This window comes from Budorcas taxicolor, chromosome 6, assembly GCF_023091745.1.
Source record: "Budorcas taxicolor isolate Tak-1 chromosome 6, Takin1.1, whole genome shotgun sequence".
In the NCBI taxonomy this organism is placed as follows: Eukaryota; Metazoa; Chordata; class Mammalia; order Artiodactyla; family Bovidae; genus Budorcas; species Budorcas taxicolor.
Window position 1 is genome coordinate 43,865,078 of NC_068915.1, and position 21,470 is coordinate 43,886,547.

General features: G+C 36.6%; 1 protein-coding gene across 2 annotated transcripts in view; it reads right to left on the reverse strand.

The window, feature by feature from the left end:
* The window catches only part of PPARGC1A (PPARG coactivator 1 alpha), a 104,391-nt gene that overhangs the window by 25,528 nt on the left and 57,393 nt on the right, over nt 1-21,470 (reverse strand). The window contains exons 1-6 of one of the 2 annotated variants that reach the window (XM_052641800.1): nt 17,106-17,125; nt 12,863-13,057; nt 10,948-11,070; nt 9,881-10,085; nt 5,929-5,974; nt 5,746-5,819 (exon numbers count right to left, since the gene is read on the reverse strand). In XM_052641800.1, coding sequence (XP_052497760.1) covers nt 5,746-5,819; nt 5,929-5,974; nt 9,881-10,085; nt 10,948-11,070; nt 12,863-12,910 — 496 coding nt within the window. In that variant the 5' untranslated portion in view covers nt 12,911-13,057; nt 17,106-17,125. Of the gene's footprint in view, nt 1-5,745; nt 5,820-5,928; nt 5,975-9,880; nt 10,086-10,947; nt 11,071-12,862; nt 13,058-17,105; nt 17,126-21,470 lie in introns of those variants that run through there. The other variant, XM_052641799.1, reaches the window with a different exon arrangement.

The following is a 21,470-nucleotide window of genomic DNA, read 5'->3' on the forward strand; positions in this document are numbered from 1 at the left end:
ACACACACACACACACACATATATATATGTACTATATATACACATATATATAAATAAAAATTGGGGAGGGGTTGTCACTCACTTTGTTACCTAAATCAAATTCCTTCATGTCCTGTGGTTAAAACCATCATTGTGTTGAGCTGACATTGCTTTGCCATTCCCATTTCAGAAACAAAAATTCTAACACTCTGAACATCTCCATATGCAATAGATTTAAATGCCTTCTGCCAAAAGAGCATTCTCTTTTTTTCTCATCTTGCTTTACTAACAGTTATTTTGAAATCAAATTAGTTTTTACACCTGTAAAAGAGACGCATTTTTTTTTTTATCAGCCAAAATGAGCTAGTTTAGGACAAACACAAAGTCAGACCAGCTGGTGATACCTAATAAAGCAAACTTCCTAACTCATCCCTCCTGTTCCCCTAAGACTCTGCAGATGGGGCCAAGGGATTATTCTGGAGGTCTTAGAATTTTGTTGACTCTTTACATTTTCACTTAAACATTTGGAAAATTTCACTGAAATTTGCAAGAGTAAAGAAAAAGAAAACACAAGAAAGGCCTGGGTAACAGCTTGATCCATGTGCTCTGTTGTAACTAAAGGCATTAAATGTATACAGCAAGAATCAACAAATCAACAACCTGAATGCCGTCCCCATCCTGTCTACCTCTCTGGTGCCCCAGAGGCAGACATCACTAATTGATCATGACATTCCCACTGAATACAGACTTGGCCTTAGAATCCTTCTCAACACAATGCTTCTGGCAGCCAATACCAATCAATGACACTTGGCAAGTGAAATAAAACCTATTTAACATAACAGATGTCCACCACTATCTTTAAAATTCAGGCTTCAGGAAAGAGCCATAATCTCTAGTCAGACAGACCTGCTTTGAACCCAGGGTCTACCACAGAGCTAGAATCAACATTTTTCCCTTAACAATTAAGTGGACAGACAGTCAAAAAATAATATTGATATATGTGAAGTGCCTATTAGTGAGTGCCTAGCCTCTAGGACTTGTAGTAGTAAATGAATGTCCAAGGGGAGATTTTTCTACCTTGATTTGGTAAATCTCACACCCATACCAAAAGCAGTATATGTTCAATTTCATGGGAAATTAGGGAGATTTTACTATAAAAAGAATACTTATATAAAATAATATATAATTTCATATATGAAACAGGAGATAATATTAAGACCAATGAAAGGAAAGAGGTAAAGGTAGCCAAAGTTGAAGAGATGAAAGTTACAGTGACTTCCATAGATGAATTTAATGTAGAGTTAGTAATTGAATAGCTAACTGAACACATATGCTGGCACTGGACTAAGCTTTTTTCATGTTTTATCTCACTTAATCCTCACAGTGACTCAATGAGATGTAGGCACTGTGATCAGCTTCATTTGATACAAAGCATCCCGAATCTTACAGAATTTAATTAAATTGACCAAAGGCCATACAGCTAGATTGGGGCAGATCCAGAATTTGAACTTTGGTTTGTCCAATATCAGAGCCAAGGTTTTTCACAACTTCACTAAACTATGCTGTTTTTTAAAATATCATTATAAACTACTTTCATTTGAAGTTCTTCAGTTTATAAAGTATATTAGTTCAGGCTGTACCACATGAAATCACCATTTTTTTCATACATCAAAAATGTTGAATATTGACAATCTTATATTTCAATTTATAATGTGGTATCTTTTGCTCCAGAAATATCTTTTCCCCTTTCCACCCACGCACGTAAAAATCAAATGCAAATATTTTTCTCCCTTGAATTCAGTTCAGTCGCTCAATCGTGTCTGACTCTTTGCAACCCCGTGGACTGCAACGCGCCAGACTTCCCTGTCCATCACCAACTCCTGGAGCTTGCTTAGACTCCTTTCCACAGGTCAGCTCTGTCATTCACTGCCTAATGGTATTGCCTTAATGCTTTCTTCAATCCTGAATGCTCTCTACAATTCTTTGCAATCTTTTGCACAATCATGGTAATTAACTTGAAGCCATGTGAAGGGTTCCCTCTGATAACTTGTTTTCTCCCTTGGATGATGCTCTTGAGGCACAATCAGTGTTTTCCCATCCTTCAAACACTACTACACAAATTTTACTGAAGATGTTTAGTGGAGATAGAGGTATTGTCTACCATTTCAAACCCACAATACCTCCATAAAAAAAAAACAAAAACAAAAACAAAACTCTCCTCCCCAGTCCCTTCCTCCCTATACCATCCTCCAGGCAAGTTTCAAACTTCTTCCAGCCACCTTCTGCAGCTTCCAGGTTCTTTTTAATCCCTTGATTTTCCTGTAGCTGGAAATACCTTCCGGTATGTAATGCAATTTGACTTTGCATCAGCTTATGTGATTTGTATCTGCACTCATTACCACCTTGCTCAACAAATGAAAAACCAATCTCTGGACCCACCTTCCTTAGAAAGTAGTAAAATACTATAAACACTAAATATTATCTTCCCTTCATGTTACTTCGGCAATATGTATTATTTTCCAAACTGACTATAAGACCACATCTTGAAAACAAGAATATTTATTTAGCACCTTCTATGAGCCAAGTACAATATTCTATGCTTTACATGGATTAGTCTCTACGTCTTATGCTTGTTATGTATTTCCCAAAACCTACTGTGTTGCAAGCATAGAGCTGGTATTGTATATGTTATATATATGGGTAAACTGATTTCCATGGTACTCAATAACCTTTCAAAGCACTAAGAAAGAGGGATTTAAACTAGTAAGATGAATTCTGATTCACCAACAGAAATAAATTCACTGTACTGTAGATATTTTTAAGGGTGGCAAGTATTTTTTTTAAGTTTCTCTTATAAAATCTCAATAGTATGACCTACTAACCTTTCAAATGTATAATTAAATTATTTAATGTTAGGTCAATAAGAGAAATAGTAAAATTTCTGACAAGAAGAAAATTAAGTGCTTTTTTGTAACACTATAATCTCATGAATAGAAGGAATGCAATTTAAATTATATGATATACATGTAAATTAGCAAACACTGTAAAAACAAAGATACCCAATCCTAGCTAGGATGTAATAAGGCAAATATATCTACACTTTTATAGTAAGAGCATGAGTAGAAACACATCTTTTGACAATATGGATCAAAACCCCCAAGATATTTATATCCTTATGTTCAATATTAATGAGTACTAGAAATTTATTTTGAGAAAAATAAGAGTAAAAAATTTATAAACAAAAATTTCCACCCTAGTGCTATTTCAGAATAGTAGCACTTTAAAACAAACTAAATGTAAAACAGTAAAAGTATAAATAAATTTTTATACATTTTGAGGTATCCACTCAAACCAATGTTATATAGCCTACTGAAAAAAAGCCTGATAATAAAGGGTCTGTGATAATATAAACCTTCTGTATTTAAAATGTTAACCGAAGAAACAGAATGCAAAATTATGTGTATACAAAATTGTCACAGATGTAAAACTATTCATAGAAAACAATTTAGAACTATACACAATTTTCCACTAGTTTGTATTTCTGACATTTTTTATAGTAAGCTTATATTATTTATAAAAAGAGAAAAATTTTAAAAATGGTTTTCTTTAATGGAAAGCTTGGTATTGTTATATGTAGTGAAAGCTTTCTCAGTCCTTTCTAAACCAAAGTAACTTACACACACAGAATCCAGAACACTCTCAATTAACGGAATTCCTTTCAACTGGATTGTTGCTGCTGCTGCTGCTAAGTGGCTTCAGTCGTGTCTGACTCTGTGCAACCCCATAGACGGGAGCTCACCAGGCTCCCCGGTCCCTGGGATTCTCCAGGCAAGAACACTGGAGTGAGTTGCCATTTCCTTCTCCAGTGCATGAAAGTGAAAAGTGAAAGTGAAGCTGCTCAGTCGTGTCCAACTCTTTGCGATCCCATGGACTGCAGCCCACCAGGTTCCTCCGTACATGGGATTTTCCAGGCAAGAGTACTGGAATGGGGTGCCATCGCCATTACTAGAGCCAAAGTAGTATATTTTCCCAAATTTGGTAATGTCTGTTATACTGGTGACTGAAATTATGTAAACTAATAAAACATTATGTAGGTGAATGAAATAGGATTAAGACAAGTTTATATAGAAAGATCCAATAAAGGTATGTTCCTAAAAGAAGGGCTGTCAAATGAAAATACTGGGAAAACATGGGGAATTATGATTATGATTTATATTAAAAATCATAAAAATCTAGAATGATTCTGCACTCAGGCTACCACACAAATAGCCTTAATTATTTTTCCTTCAAAAAGCAAGAAAAGACAAGTAAATACCATCCATGATACATTATTAGGGATGTTTGTACCACAGAGATGAATGGATCCCCCATTAGTACATTTTAGTTCAGTGCAAAGGTCTGTCTTATACCAAAAGTTTCATATTTGAATACATAATTTGTATGTTTTAAGCAGAAGCAAAACAATTAAACTGTGTATACTTCAATCAACTTTTTAAAATAAGCCCACCAAATACTCACTCATTGGTTAGATAAGGAGTCTAATGTACATAATATATACACACAAAAGTTACTTATAATCATATGTGTAATTTTAATTTAAGAAATGATGTTGTGTATATATTTTATATGTGAATACATGTGTGTATATGTGTGTTTGTAACAATATATTTATGCTTGCATACGCATGCATAAACTATATGTAAATACCATGAAATTATCTGCTCTACTGCTTGACCAAATCATGCAATCATGCAATAGCCCTTTCATAAGGAGGAAATTTAGCAGACTCAGAGTGTGAAATTAGACTTAGCAACAATGACCACGGGGCGTGTGGGCACCACAGTTCTGGCTGAAAGCGTCTTGTTTAACTTACTGTTCCTTTACCCTTATCAGCAATGGCCAGAGCCTAGGAACTTCTTGTTTAGACATCCTAAGATTCACTTTCTAGTGAGGTTCAAGTACCTAAACCTAAGCTCTTACTGCAAAGGTACCATTTGCACCCCACTCAGATGTCTGCCTAGGAACTCTTTGGATTTGTAAGTCTCTTAGGGATTAGTTCAAGTTTTTAAAGCTTCTTCCTCTTCAGGATGTGGAGTAAAACTGGCCAGATAAATTCAGAAGTCCAAGTGGTGAAGGAAATTGCTCTTGTTTAAAATATATAAGAACATTTTGTTTTGGTGAATGGGCATATTTTCATTTTTCTCCTTTACTGAAAAGACATAAAAACAGTATCAAATATAAGAGAGCATTATACTATTAAGTATAATAAACAGTAACAACATATTTCAAGTAAACCTGAGTTCAAACTTTTACTCTTTGCTTTCTAGCTCTGTGATCTTGGGCAAGTTACTTAACATCTCTGAACCTTATTTCCTCATCTTAAAAAACAAAAACACCACCATCTTCATGAGGCTCTTGTGAAATTAGCTAAAATGACTTGTATGGTTGGCATATTTATTGAGTGGAAGACCAATAAAGGTTCATTTCTCCTCCTATTCAAGTTTTAGTGTCTTAATTGGGAGTAGGTTTATTTGTGGATCCAAATCAGTAATATACATTAGAGAGTCTGTCCCAAGTCTGACAAACAATAAATGTCTCCTCTTAAAAAAATTAACAACTGAAAATATTTATAGATAACTTCTTGTTCAATGTTGTTTATACTCTTAGTTAATTTCATTAATTGCATAGAGACTATACTTTGTTTAATATACATTTCACATACACACTCATCCATTCAAAAAGGTCCAAATGAAATGTAAGACTTACCTGCAGTTCCAGAGAGTTCCACACTTAAGGTTCGCTCAATAGTCTTGTTCTCAAATGGGGAACCCTTGGGGTCACTGGAAGATATGGCACATTTATAAAAACAAACTGAAATGGAGTTGCTGTAGCCAAATGTATTAGAACCCCCTTCCCTTTCTGAAAATGGTTACATTTCTTAATACTTACTTTGGTGACTCTGGGGTCAGAGGAAGAGATAAAGTTGTTGGTTTGGCTAAAGGAAAAAAAAGGAAACTAATTATGAAATATTGAGTGTTTTTCTGATTTGGTTTCTTTCTACAACAGTCAAGTTGGAAACTGGAAACAGGAAAACTAAAGTAAGGAAATCCCTGAATATTGGATCAAAGTCAGACAACAGTCCATTATGCTAAAACAAATTCCAAACAACATTTGCATCAGTAGACTATCATTTGAAAACATACGAAAACAGAATTTTCCCCAAAATGTAGCATCACTGTTAAGGATACAAAATTTGCATAAGACCATCAGAGAAAAATAATGTTTTCTATTTTAATTTGGAATATAGTACACGGTTTGTTTAGACACGAAAACAGCAGAGTAACTACAAGACGACAGAACGTTATGAATATTCAGTTGATTTTTCCCCTAAAATGTATAATTTTACATCTAGCTTTGAGAATAGGTTATTTCTATGAGGCCAAACTCCCTCAATAACCATTCTATCTGCTGAAAATTAATTGAGAGATCATGACAAATTATAAACACTGACCCAAATAGTTTAGAAGGGTTCAGATCCCCAAATCTGATAGACAACTAAAGTAAAAATAACGTTTATCAGTTGAGAGACCTATAGACTTGCAAAGAGAGCTCATCGACTTCTTCTGATGTTTCCTGAGTCTTACCTCCTACAGGAGGCATTTCCCAATTATGAAGGGTGGAGTAAGAATCTTCTCACTCCAAAATTTCAATTGCTTCTCCTTGGCAGTCTTGTATTTTGAACAGAAGGAGGAGAAAACTGGTGAGAAACGTACTTGGGGTATACATCCACATATTATGTGTATATAGATATATATATATACATATATATATGCTTACCTATAAAGATATATTTATATGTATGTAGGTTTTGTCATTTTTTCTCGTTAAAATAACTACTTTCAAAAGGTCAAGAGGTAGTCATTTATGTAATGAAAATCATGGACTTGAAACCAAAAAGGTCTTTAGAATAAATTTTCTTATTTTATGGATGAAAAACTTGAGACCTAAGATGCTTAATGATATTTCCAGGGCCATAAAACTAGTTACTGGCAGAGTTGGGCCCAGAATATGTTTTCCTTCTCCTATTATCAAAAAGAATTGCATTCAATAGATACTAAAACAAATTAATCAACCTCAGTAATTAAGGTCCCTTGAAATGTGAAAATATTATTTATGTCCAAATTAGGTTGAAATTAGGTACTTTACTTGGACAAATAGTATTTACATATTTAATTTGTAGATTTAAAATTCATTTTCAAGCAACTGAATGTTTATCATCTATCCAGTGTGCATCCAGAAATATGAAGCTAACGCAAATTAGGTGCACTGATTGATTGCCTTTTTCAGATATACCAATAAATAAACTGATTTGACATCAATTTTTTAGTATATCTGATATAAAGAGCCTTTCAAAAAGAACACATTTATGAAGGAACTTTACCAACTTCCCTGGTGCTCAATTAATAATTAAGATGATCTATACAGGTTCTACACAAATATTACCAGGTATGAACTATGTGTTGTCACACAATGATGTGCATTGTAAATAAGTTGCTGAAATTTCAGTTTTCAGGGTTTAGGGTAATGTTCAAAGGAAGATTTCCAAAATTCTGATAGCTGGGTACAAGTAAAGCCTATGGCAATGGAAGGAGATGGACAGGAAGTGGTCATATTTCATGAGACAAAATGCAACCAGCAAATGAGGGCCACAGCAAGGGTATAGCTTCAAGAATCCAATCTCAAAATAAGACCACACTTAGAAAAACTAAAAGTGCTGATTTGGTTTTTTGTAAGTTTAACCACACTATTCCAAAGACTGGAAGACCAGGGACTCTGAGATCCTTGAGGACAGGAATGAATCTTTTTCATGAAGATCATGATATTTTTGATGAATGATTGCATTAACAAAGGGATCAATAAAAGAACAAATGGGCCCCCACAATTGCCAAAGCCCAGACCATTATACTAAGAAAGTAAGCTTGATGCACAACAGTACAGAAAGCACACATGAAGCTAGTGTGAAAAAATGACAATACATTCAGTAAGGAAACCTCAGAAAATTCTCTTAGCTATTGCCTCTAATCATTCATATATTTTCTATATTAAAATTCTGAATAATAAATATCCCCTGAAACTCAGCATTTATATCCTATTGGTTTTTAACAATCAGCCATAGCTACAGGTTTGTTTTCTTTTAGACCTTAAGTAACTACAGGATTTTTTTTTTTTTTTGGTTAATAAGCTTTGTTCTGTTCTGAGCTAACTACACTTTTGCTGCCTCACCACAGAAATATACCTTATTAAAAAAAACCTACATACAGCAGGTCTCATCCAAAGAATATGTCCTTCAAAGGCCAACTTAATTTCTCACTGCCATGGTTTGTAACAGATTACAGTAATATTTAGTGGTGCGTGGACTGACAAAGTTTTAAAATCCTCAAAATCCAAAAGGACCAACTGGACAAAAAAAAAAAAAAAAAGAACAACAGAAAACCCCGCACACACTTCAGAGAATGTGCTGCTGGACTAGGCTCACTCACTAAAGGGCTCTAGCAAGTCTGCAGCTTTAAATTCAGCTCTAGAAAATGAATGCATGACCAGGACCAGGCAACGACTAGTCCAGTGAGTCCTTCAATTCAGGGCCTAGAATCCCACAGCACAGTTGGTCCTGAGCTAAGAAAACTGTTCCAGTGTGTGTGCTTGAGAAGCCAATCAGGGGGAAGCAAACTAAGAGACTATGGCTCATTTTGATAAGTATAGTTCCTTGAACTGATAGAAAGGGATGGACAGTGATTTCAAGATATCCACCAAGGAAAACCTAATGAAGAGCCAATTAAAAACATTAAAGGAATATGAAAATCCCCGGCTTATGGTGAAGTAGGAATGAGAGAGGGAAATTCAAAACACTGGGAAAGAAAAGATGTATTAAAAGCAGCAGCAACAGCATACCTGTATGAAATAATCATGGTTCAAAACAGGGATCAGGGGCTACCACTCTGCAGCTGGAAGGGGAATTGGGGAAACAGAAGGAAGAAAAAGAGGTGGATGTTTATAATTGCTATTTTAGAATGTGTCTACTTCCACTACAAAGTCAGAGGAACAGATAATGTGGAAGTTAAATATATTAAAGGAACAGCAACTTTCTATGAGCTCTCTTTGGGCCTCTACAACTAGAATGCTTTGAGGGAAGACACCAAAAATAAAGAAAATTTTATATTTGCCAACAGAAGTTTTCCCCAAATCACCCTGTTCTGCTCAGGAGCGTCAGCTTTTCAGTAACGTATGGGGACAATAGAAATCAACCCAGATGTTTAGTATATAAGCAATATATTTTTAAATAGAAAAAATTTTAAATATCCAGGAATTTCCAAATTGATAGTTACAAAATAAAATGTGTGAGTGTGCCATGTAGTCTAAAAATAGAATGTACATCATAACTGGGAGTGACTGCCTAAGTACTATTTGCTATTTCTTAAAGCATAAACAGCAATCAACAGTGCCTCATTTTTACCCCCGTTATTGGAAGGGAAAAAAATCAAAGCTTTTTCATGAATTGGCTAGCCCAGCTTGCTCAGAACTTCAGTTATCTCAGCAATTCAGAGATTCCTACCAACATCACCTGATGTTGCAATTCCCTCTGCTCCCCATCTCCTACAACCTGGCTAATATTTCAGGTGCCTTTAGGGGATTGTGAATTGGGCTGCATTTCAGCTGAATAGGATATGGTCAATCTGGGTCCAAGGAAGGATTTTTTTTCCCTACTATCATAAAGTGTTGAACTCTCTGTCAAGAGAGACACCGATGGAACAGAAGCCTGAGGTTTGGGTGTCCTCAGCCTGGAGCAGGTTTGCTCTGCCCTCACCACCCTTACCAACAGTGGGTGTTCAGGGGTCCAGCCTACCTTGTAGATGTTGCGTCTGCGATTGTGTGTGGGCCTTCTTTTTGGAGGTGCATTTGTCTCTGCTGCTGTTCCGGTTCTCTGTGGGTTTGGTGTGAGGAGGGTCATCATTTGTGGTCAGATACTTGAGAAGCTCTGAGCACGGACGTCTTTGTGGCTTTTGCTGTTGACAAATGCTCTTCGCTTTATTGCTCCATGAATTCTCGGTCTTAAAAACAAGGCATAAAGAAAGGGAAAATTAGTGAACTGAACCTTATCAAAATGGATATAGGTTTTCTGAAGAGATGAGATTTTCAATGAAGTGTTCAGCCTAAGTGTACTAGATCTATGAGCTGTGAATAATTGTTTGCAGAACAAGGAAAGAAAATTACATTTAAAATTCCTAAATGACATTTATACAGCTTTTTATTTCATTTCTCCTACATTTCAATGTTCCTACTCAGCAACATGTAACTAACAAGACCCTACAGCGCCTTTACTGTGAATTTAAAAAAAAAAAAAAAAGCTGGCTTAAACCTTAATTTGCCACTGATTGCCAGAGCCCAGTATTCACAATTCTCTTAAGTACCCCTTAACGCTCCGTTTTCACTCACAGTGAATGGCAAGACAAACATTGTTTAATACAGCCCGCTAACTGAATTATGTCATTGCCAGCATTCCATCCAATTAATGGCAGAGATAGATCTTTTGCAGTGATTCCTGAGCAATCTTTCTCAGGTTAGACAGCTGGCAAAATGGCACTGCAGCATCTTAAAGACACTCATAGATGATACCAACCTATCAGCAAATTTTATTGTAGCCCACGCTGCTGCATGTATTAATAAAATAGGCATGAAGTAACAGATGGTAGAACTTGCATTTCAATTGTCCAAAGACAAAGCATCAGTGAACTCTTCCTAGCTTCAAATAGCTAGACTACTGCTTTTGGAGACCCATTTTATAATGTTTCACCATTATGAAGTCTCTGCAGGATTCCAGCTGAATTAATACATAGGAGCCTACTGTTTATAGCTTTAAGCAAAACCTCCTTGTGACTTCCCCTCCTGTATTAAAAAACTTTACAATTGTACCTTAACAACTGCAGGGTTTGTTCTGATCCTGTGATTATGGTTTGCATGGTTCTGGGTACTGAGGCCACTGCATTCATTATAACTTAGCTGAGTGTTGGCTGGTGCCAGTAAGAGCTTCTTAAGCTAGAAACAGATCCAGGAGGAGGGAAAGCGAGAAAAGTTAGGCATCTTTTAAGCATGAGAATAAGCTACTAAAACTTTAACCTTCAAATTAATTATAATTACAAAAATGGATTCACTCTAATCACAGAACACCTTAGCACAATAGCACTAAAGGAAACTAATTTTTTAAAAATTAGAAAAAGTTGGGTATTACACTACCAATTGTGAAAGTGTTACTGTTTGCCACATTTAAAACAGCTGTGTCTACCTTAATTTTTCTTTAGATAAAACAAGGCAAAAGAATCTTCCTTAAAAGATTCCAAATACCTAAGAGTTGAGAAAGCTGCTTTGATAAATGAAGGCTAGGGGAATGTGTGTACATTTTCCCCTCAATAACCCAAATGAATCAAATACCAATAAATGAAAGATTCTGTGATGCTTTGAATCATGTTTTTCAAATAAGCATAAAACACTACTGATTCAAATAATATTTGGGCTAAAAGAGCAAGTTTCGCTAAAACGGACTTTTAAGAAGGTAGAGTTCTGGCTTGTAGATTAGGAGATGTGGGTTTTGGCTTAGGCAAAACATTTCCTCTCTCTTGACCTCTGTCTCTTCATTTGATTCACTGGCCTTCCAGGACCTCCCTGCTGGGTCATGCAGTATGACTCTGAGTTAACAACCCCTCCCAGTTGAAACCATGGTGTGGATGGAAATGATTGGGTATTATTATATCAGAGCACTAGAGAACAAAGCCAATGCCACTGACACAAGGAAAAATTGGGAGATACATATGTTATCATTGTTTATAAGACAGTCTCCTCCAGACCAGAAATCTCAAAATGCAAAGGAATATATGGAATATATTATATGGAATGCTTTTAACATTTAAAAACTTAGAGATGGGAGAGAAACAGCAACTATAAGGCAGGCCAAAGCACATTATTAAAGTCTGCAGGATGACGTTTCATAATTTACATTATGTGCTCTTACATCAGATTTATGGCAAGTGACAAATGGCTACCATAGCTGAGAAGGTAAACTGTGTCTCAGAACTAATAAAATCCTGGTTGAGCACTGCCTTGAAAAGAAAATTCACTCTTCATTGCTAACAAATCCACTCTTCATTGCCTACCATAAATTTAGGAAACTTAGGTTTCAAATGTGCTATTATTTTCTAATCTTCGTAAGAATTATGGATGCAAAGCCTTAAAATATTGCATGCTCTTTGATCTACCTGCTATTTCTAAAATAATATGCATGAGAATAAAACTACAAATATATCAATTATCATGCAATTTATGATCATGAAAAAAAATAGGAAAAAGACTAAATAACTAACCATAAGGGATTGCTTAATGAATTGGTTCACCTCTGAACAATAAAATACTATGCAACCATTCAAAACTATGCATCTATTTAAAATTCCTGAACATGCTCATGATACATCTTGAAACAAGAGGAGATTTTGATCCTTTTTGATATTAGAGGCTATTACAGGTGAAATTTCTATTATTTTAGTCATCTACATTTTCTAAGTTTCTAATCATTAACATAAATAATATTAAGACATCAAAACCTACAAATAAACAGCAAAAGATAGTTTCCAAAAGCTGCAGTAAGACTTCATGAAGTCTGCATTATCAACAGTTTTCAACAGGGAATCACAGAATTTGCAACTCTGAGTATGCTTGGGGATTATTTTGGCATGAGTCTAAATGAAAAATCCAAACCTTATTGTTACTACATCATACCCATGCAGCGGGTAGCCAGAGGCAACTCCAATTCCTGTTAAACAGTAGGAAGGGTTCTTACTAGAGACGGCTCTTCTGCCTCCTGAGGCGGAGGGGTGCCGTCAGGCATGGAGGAAGGACTAGCCTCATTCTCGGTGGTCACATCTCCATCTGTCAGCGCATCAAATGAGGGCAATCCGTCTTCATCCACAGGGAGACTGTCCAGTGTCTCTGTGAGGACCGCTAGCAAGTTTGCCTCATTCTCTTCATCTATCTTCTGCAAAAACAGTAAAACAGAGGAAGACATGAGTGAGTTGACCCTGGGAGATGAGTAATCTATTAATCAGCATAGACTGAATATGTTTAACCAAATGAGTACATGATACATGAAATTCGGAACATTTATCCCATAACAAAAATCATGTCCTCCTCAAATTCCAAACTCCCTTTTGGTCTGAATCATACAATCAATTAATACCTCTACTGGACCAATCTCTGATTGTTAAGCTTTCTAATTTAGCTATTTGTTATGTCAGTATTAATGATGCTAAATGTGATTCTGTCTTGTTCAGTCATTTTTCTCGTATTTATGTCTTGTTTTCTTAACTAAAAGAGAAGATTTAGAGAACCTCAGGGGTTGAGAGCATTTTAACCATTATCTACCGTAGCTTCAGACAGTGCTTCGATAGTGTTTCAGCCTCCTGTATAGCATATGCATCAAAATGTTCAGATAATTCTCTGTTCAAACACTGCCCGAAACTGAAGTATACCAAGAGAAACTATACACTTTCATGATTTCATTTATAATTTCATCACTGAACACTCCACAGTCATTTATTTCTCTCCTTGACATCTTTCCCAACTTTAGTCATAAATCTATAATTGCCTATTGGACATTTCTACCTGATAAGAGGTTCCTTGTCTCAAAATTCAAACTAAGGACTTTTCTCAGAAAAAAAAAAAAAAAACTTGCTGTTTCTCTTGACTTTCTGGGTGTGTATAACATTTCTACAGATCCTTAACTCTGGAACTACCCTGAATCCTCTTTACCTGGCCAGGCACTAAGTAGGATCTTATTTGTAGCATATCTTAAACGTATTCATTTCTTAAGACCAAGGGTACTTTCTAGGGCAATGTTCCTTCCAACAGGGGCTCTTGCAAATATAAATTTAACTCAATTTCCCACCTGCCACACTCATTCCCACCAACACATCCTTGGAAAGCTGATTTTCAGTTATTTATTGCACAAACATTTTTGAACACCTACTATATGTCAGAGTCATGCTAGGTGTTGGAGACACAAAGAGAAATAAGACAAAACTCTGCCCCTTTGAGAACCCATCAATGAAAGGAAAGAACCTGTAAACAACATGTTTTAAAAGATAATATTTGCTTACTTCAGCACTCTGTAAAAAGAAAAAAAAACCCACCTCAAGATCTTCCAAACTAGAGCTTATATACCTTGTTGATAGGGCAATGTACTATATTCTTGTGTACCTGGGCAACCAATGCCAATGCTGGGCATACAATATAGTAAGTTATTGATTACTTGCTGAGTAATTCACTGATCTGCATTTTTATGCCTAAAATATATATTGTGTAGATTAGTTTCCCTTTCTTCTTTAAGCACTTCATGTTGTCCAATCTGACCTGCTTCTTAAGTCATTTTTTAAGTTCTGTACACTATGACATTAACAATATCAGCTCAATTATCCCACACAGATTCTATTACAAAATGCACCTAAGCTGCTGACATCTAATGAAGCCAGCAGTGCCCATACTTCCTTTCTCTCTAGCACTGAACTCCAGTTAATTGACCTGACAAAATTACAAGAATCACAGAATAGGACAGCTAATCAGAAAATCAAATTGTATTACTAGAGAAATTAGGCAGGCCTTTCTCACGTATACACTCTATTTTCATATAAAAATTGTTTTCCCTCATTACTGATAAGTCTCCATCCAGGAGCAAAACTATGAACCTCTTTCTCTTTTGGATTAAAGAAGCCAAGAAGAGCAATATATGCTCTTCATGGTAGAGTTTATTCGGCATTTTTAACATTTGTTTCAGTTTCCCTAATGCCCCTGGACTTGACGTTGTGAGTTAAGTGGTTTGAGACACACAGGGTGGAGTGACAGTTCGATGAGTTTTTAGACTGTAGTGCAGGAGGTAAATTTTAACCAGAAGGCGTGAAATGTAAACTTCAAAAAGGTACCATTTCCTTCCAAAAGTTGATCAATTCTTTACAATCCAAATTGCTCAGCTGAGTAGAAAGACTTTATTGAGCATCCCCTTCACCCTCAACTCTTCTGGCCTCTGTCCACGCAAACTTATAATAATAAAGATCATGAAATAATCTGCCCCTATTTTCTTTGGGGGATCATAATCTGGTATCCAAAGATGCCAATCTCTCCCTTTTAATTTTAACTTAAATTTCCTCATGTACCAGAAACCAAATTCAGGTTATTGAACTATTCTGAATAAAACTTATATTTGAATTAAATATATTGCTTAAAATCATCTCAAAATCATGAGATTTACATTAATATAAGTATCTCCATATTATCTAATAAATATAGTCTTTGAAAATGTCTCAAACATACCAGACATGCTTACACACACACACATACACACACATGCACATACACACAACCACACACACACACAGTTTAAATAAATAAATTGGACATTTTTTCCAGATAACCCAGTTTCCAGAAAGGCTTATTTCACTGAAGTTCAAAAAGAACTTAGGCAAAAATAGTTAAGCATGTTTACCAATAAATGAGTAATTTTGTTTACTCCGATTTACATTTTGTGTTTGACTTCCCAGCAATACTACAAGCCCCTATTTGCTTTCAATCACATAATACAATAGCATCTTAGTTCTATCCCTAGTGTAAACAAACCATGATAATTCCAATCAAGTCAAAATGACAAAGAACACTTAAATTAACTAGTTTTCTCCAATTTCTTTAATAAGCCCAGGTGAATGTACACCAAATACAATGGCAGAAATACTGGAGCTTGATAATGTCATAATTAATTTACAAGACCTGATTAAACCACCAGCTATTTAAATTTTCCTCTCTTCTGAAACTACAATGGGAGGGAAGAGTTTGTGGAATGGAAGACTGGCATTGTATATTTGTGTGTGTGTGTGTGTGTGTGTTGAAGTATGTGAAGTGGGTAGGCTAGTCTTAAATCAGTATGGAACAGTGGGACTGTAATCATTATAGTCAATGTCCATTAGAAATAATTATCAAACATTTTCATTTTCTTATCATCCTTGTATATGTGTTACTCAGAGAGGTGCTCTAAGAATGTTTTGATAGAGTTGTTCTTGAATTAGAAAGAAACGAATGCTATGATTTCAAATTCTGTTTTCTTTCATCAGAGCAGACTAGGAGGAAGGTTTAATGACACTTTTGTGTTGAAGCTCAACAGATATTTGTACATGTAAAGTTGAGTGGACATTATACCTTATTCTGACAATTTCAATTAGTTCGACATGAGTTTCAACAATTGAACACCCCAGAGAAGGCGATGCATTTGACAAAAAGAACTCTGTTAAACAATTAATCTTGCTTTCCATTATTGCTTCAGTATAGAGCTGCTTGGTGGCTCAGTGCTAAAGAATCTGCCTGCAATGATTCAATCTATGGATGCAGCCCACTACAGTGTTCTTGCCTGGAGAATCCCATGGACAGAGGAGCCTGGTGGGCTACCGTCCATGGGCTCATGAAGCGTTGGACACAACCGAGGGACTAACACTTCCACTGTTTTTATAAAAAATATATACATATGTATTAGTTCCACATAACTGAAGGCAAGAAAAGCCAAGTGGAGAAAAAGAGAGCGCAGATCACCAACTGGGTGGTGATCTACAGTCGCACAAACAGCTCAGTCTCAGTGGGGGCAGCAAGGCAGAAATGAAAATGGGAACTAGGCAAGTGTGAGGCAATCAAGTCACAACGAAGAGTCAGACATGACTGAGTGAGTAAGCACACACACCGCCACCCCCCGCCCAAATCTGCAACAGTGCTGTGTCTCATAAGTGATCGTTCAGAGCAGTCAATTACGCCAGAAAATTCATTTCTTCTCTTTGGGATTGCGGGTCCCTATATGAATTGCACTAAGTGTGATATAATTCAAAAGGTACGGTTGAAGAAAGGTAGATTCTGCCCCCTTGCATGTCCCAAGTCACCTCAAGATTGAAATTTGGGATCCAGTATATAATATCTGGGCCTTTTTCTTTTGTGAACAGTTGGCAAAAGGATCTTTCAACCAGTGACACATGGTGGGGCAGACAATGCATTCAACTCACCCAACTGCACACAGAGTGAATAAATCCACTAAATTAAGGAGGAGATGAGGGACTCTGAGATCCTGACACCTGAAGGGAGAAACACAGAGTGAAAACTGCATGAGGTATCCTGAATATTTTTAATGCAGGCTATTTTGGAAGGACCATGCCCTGCTTAGGATAGTAATTTTTTCCACATCTTGTAGAATTGCAATTACACTCTGCGTCCCCAGATTCTCACACTTGCTTGATCTCTGTTTGATAAAAATAGTTTAATAGCCATTTAATCACAGCTTCATTATCTTAACACTCTTAATGCAAATTGGGCCAGGAGAATTCACTCTTCCTTATTATTCCAATCATCAATAAGAAGGAAACAGTGGTGTTTTCTTATCATTCACTAATCAGTTTCAGTTCCTTAGGCACTACTGTTTACTCCAAGATCAATCTGTATGAAAGGTCACTTAACCTCTCTGAGCCTCCACTTTTTTACTATATAAAATTCTGGGTTATTATCTGCCAAATTCCTATGACAGAATTTTCTGCACTCATGAGTAATAAGGAGAAAAAAACACAAACAGTTGATAGAGGTCTTAGAATTCTTAAAGAAGGTGCTCAATAAACATCTCTGGTGTATATGCCCATCATCTTGATTAGCCATATTTGAACTCCATTCTTTGAGCACGATCTACAGCCGAATTTCAGCACTGGGCCAGCTTCCTCCCAAATTCCCAGCAAGCTTTAGGCTTCCTTCCTGCCCCATACTGCTGATTTGGAAGCAGCTAATGAAGACAAAATTAACTCCTACTTTAAGTGAGGCCTAATTAAGAAGGGAAATCGGCTAGAGTAACATCTGGTAATGTGTTCTGAAGCCAAATATAAATGACATTTTTGGATTATCCACTATTTTGGATTATTTGTTCCACTAGACACTACCAGGAGTTGAAATAATTACATAAGAAAGTGAATTTTATGATAGATTCAGGGGCTTAAATAAGGAATACAAGTGACCATAGGAGTCCCCTTCCTGAATTACCATACATAAAGTTCTATACTTCTGTTTCATGCACAAAAAGACAAAACATTTGCATGTAACAAAGTCAGTTTTGGGATATAAAGTTTGATTCAAGATTTGCAAGAAGCTGAATTCAAAATAAAGAAAAAAATTTTTCTGAAATAAAAAATAACAATTCAGATTAAACCCCTGAAATAGAATTTGAAGTTTTCAATTTTTTAAAAGACCACTTTACACTGGACAGATAGCACTTCACTAATTGTTTATTGCACATGTCTGCTCTGAGTGGTCTGAGTCTTTGCTAAAAAGGTTGTTAAATCCCACTTTTTTTTTGCTTCATTCATTTTTTTTTTAATAAGGATAATTGCATTAGAGTATTGTGTTGATTTCTACCAAACATTAACATGATTCAGCCATAGGGAAAACCCACTTTCAAACAACTCTTTTTTCTCTTTCTCTCCTCGAGTGCTCTACCTTCCATGGTGATTTTTCTTGCTTCTTTTACACCCAGGCATGGGTACTAACAGCATGTCTGCCCATCTTCTCACACTCCAAATTGGGCAGAATCCCCACATGGCACTTCTTATAGGTTGCTAACTGCTACCCTGTTGGATAGGAAGAGCCTCTAAAATAATCCACTAGATTTGGTTTAGCATACGGAATAAAGGGCTTTGAAAATGGGATGGTCACTTGAAGGCAAGAAAAAAAAAAAAAAACACCTTAATCTCAAGTGTATATGTCTAACAGAAATATAATCAAGACCTAAAGACCATCTTACATCACATCACATATTTCTTATAAAAAATAACATTGAATCTGTTCATTTCTTAAAAATGTCCTGTGCCCTGAGAGTTAGCTTCTTCCTCTACTTTATTACCAGGAGAGATACAATGAGTACATTAGGTGCCACTGTGTTTTCCCTGTCAGATGCTAGAGTTGCTGGTTGAATGATAATAGTAGCTAATAGAAAGAACACAAATCTTAATTTCACTATCAGGGCAACTCCCCATGGACCTACAGGCTACTTAAAATAGTGTGTCTGTAAATGTGTTTATACACACCACACCCCCAAATCATAGAAGTTTGCATCTCAAGGACATAGTTACAACAGAATCTATGTGTACATGCATCTCAACCACTTGCGTGCATTCTACATATTCAACTGTTGACTGAAAGTGTATAATCAAGGCTTGTATTCTTCCTACAAGTTAAGACACTCTAACTAAAGAAAGCAATGAACAAAAACTGAAGTTAATTCCTATAAAAATAAAATAAGAATCAAGCTGAAATAAATACAAGCAAACCTGAAGGATTCCTTCCATAGACATATTTACACCTGTGGGAGTCCATTTAATTCCTGCTAATACTTACACTTCTATTTAAGCAGGCATAAAATGTAGGTTGACATCTGTACTTAGGCTTTATCTAACATTAGCTTATATCACATACTCATGAGTTAATAAGCATATCCTGAGCATATGGAGTTGATTATTCTGAAGAGGTCACATGAGCCAAAAGTGTAAATACAGAAGTTCAAGAGAAAGGCCTAAGAAAATCCTGTTTGATGCACTCAAAATGAGCTGATTACAGATTGGGTGGGGAGGGGGTGTTTCATGTCTATTTCTCACAGTATAAAGAAGCAGCAGCTGGGTGGTGCCATTGAGCAGGAGGTCTAATCGATTGAAAAAGAGCTGCTAAGGCATTTCATTTGTCCTCAAACTTAAACCAATAGAGAAACTGGGCAGATTTAAAAGAACACCAGATTAGAAGTCAAAAGAATGGATCCCAGTCCCACTGTACTCTTAGTGACCTGTGTGGCTTCAAACTACTCAGTTCTGGCTACCCTGCACATGCTGCTGCTGCTGCTAAGTCGCTTCAGTCGTGTCCGACTCTGTGCGACCCCATAGACGGCAGCCCTCCAGGCTCCCCCGTCCCTGGGATTCTCCAGGCAAGAGCACTGGAGTGGGCTGCACATGCTAGTTCCTGTTTCTACCCTTGCCACTGCCACTCCATCCCAATAGTCCATTCTCAACCCAGAAGACAGTGATCCTAATAAAACCTAAGTCTTCTCTTGCCCCAGTTTTGACCAAGCCCTCCAAGGCTTCTCACGACTCTAAGAAAGAGTCGAAGTTCTGAGAGTGACTTACTAGCCTAGAATCACCATATAATTTATCATATAAGCCAGAACACTTTTGAGAGTGAGTGGGTGCCATCAACAACCAATCACCAGACTCCTGCAGGCTAACTAAGATGCATGGTTGGTTACCCTAGATTAGATCGACATCATCTGACACTCTCAATACCCCTCATCTATCAGGCTGACTCCTTTCCAAACACGCTGAATTCCTTGCTTAGACCACAAAAATGCCAGGCATTCCCTTGCCAAAAGGCTCTGCATCTGCCATTTTTCCTTTCTAGAAGTCTCTTCTGCCAGATGGCCACATGGCTAGGCCCCCTTTATCCCCTTGCTGCTGCTGCTGCTAAGTCGCTTCAGTCGTGTCCGACTCTGTGCGACCCCATGGATGGCAGCCCACTAGGCTCTGCTGTCCCTGGGATTCTCCAGGGAAGAACACTGGAGTGGGTTGCCATTTCCTTCTCCAATGCATCAAAGTGAAAAGTGAAAGTGAAGTTGTTCAGTAGTGCCCGACTCTTAGTGACCCCACGGACTGCAGCCCACCGGGCTCCTCCGTCCATGGGATTCTCCAGGCAAGAGTACTGGAGTGGGGTGCCATCTCCCTCTCCTTTATCCCCTTAATTATACTCAAATGTCACCCTCCCAACTAGTCCAAACACATTCTATCCACCTCCCCATTTTTTTAATTGAAACTTACTTCTATAACTCAATATATATTTTAATAACTACTCTTTATGGTCTATTTAAAATAGAAGCCTTGAAAGGTCTATCTGATTGCAACTGACATGTGGCATATAGTAGATGCTTAATAAAAATGAAATGAGTAACAACTAAAAAACTCTAACCAGTCCTAAGACTATAATGTGACTTTTTATCCTCCTTTTGTTTTGCATTGTTGTATCCTCTGTAATTCCTACCTCTTTTCATCCCCAGAATATTTCTTATTAATACTGCTTATCTAAGTCTTTATTTAAAATCAGCTTCCATTTCTATCTCACGCATTTTTTATAGATCCATATTTTGTAAAGGAAAGGGTTGAGATGGGTCTTGAAATGTAGAAATTTACTCTCACCAATTCTGGTGTTTGGAAAGATACTGGAATGCATTATTAAGCAATTAATCTGTACATATCTAAAAAGATGCAAGAGAAAAATCATGCCAGCCCAACTATCTATTCATGCAGGAAGCATCAGGCTTACTAATCAGGAGAAAACAGATAATATAATCTATCTGGATG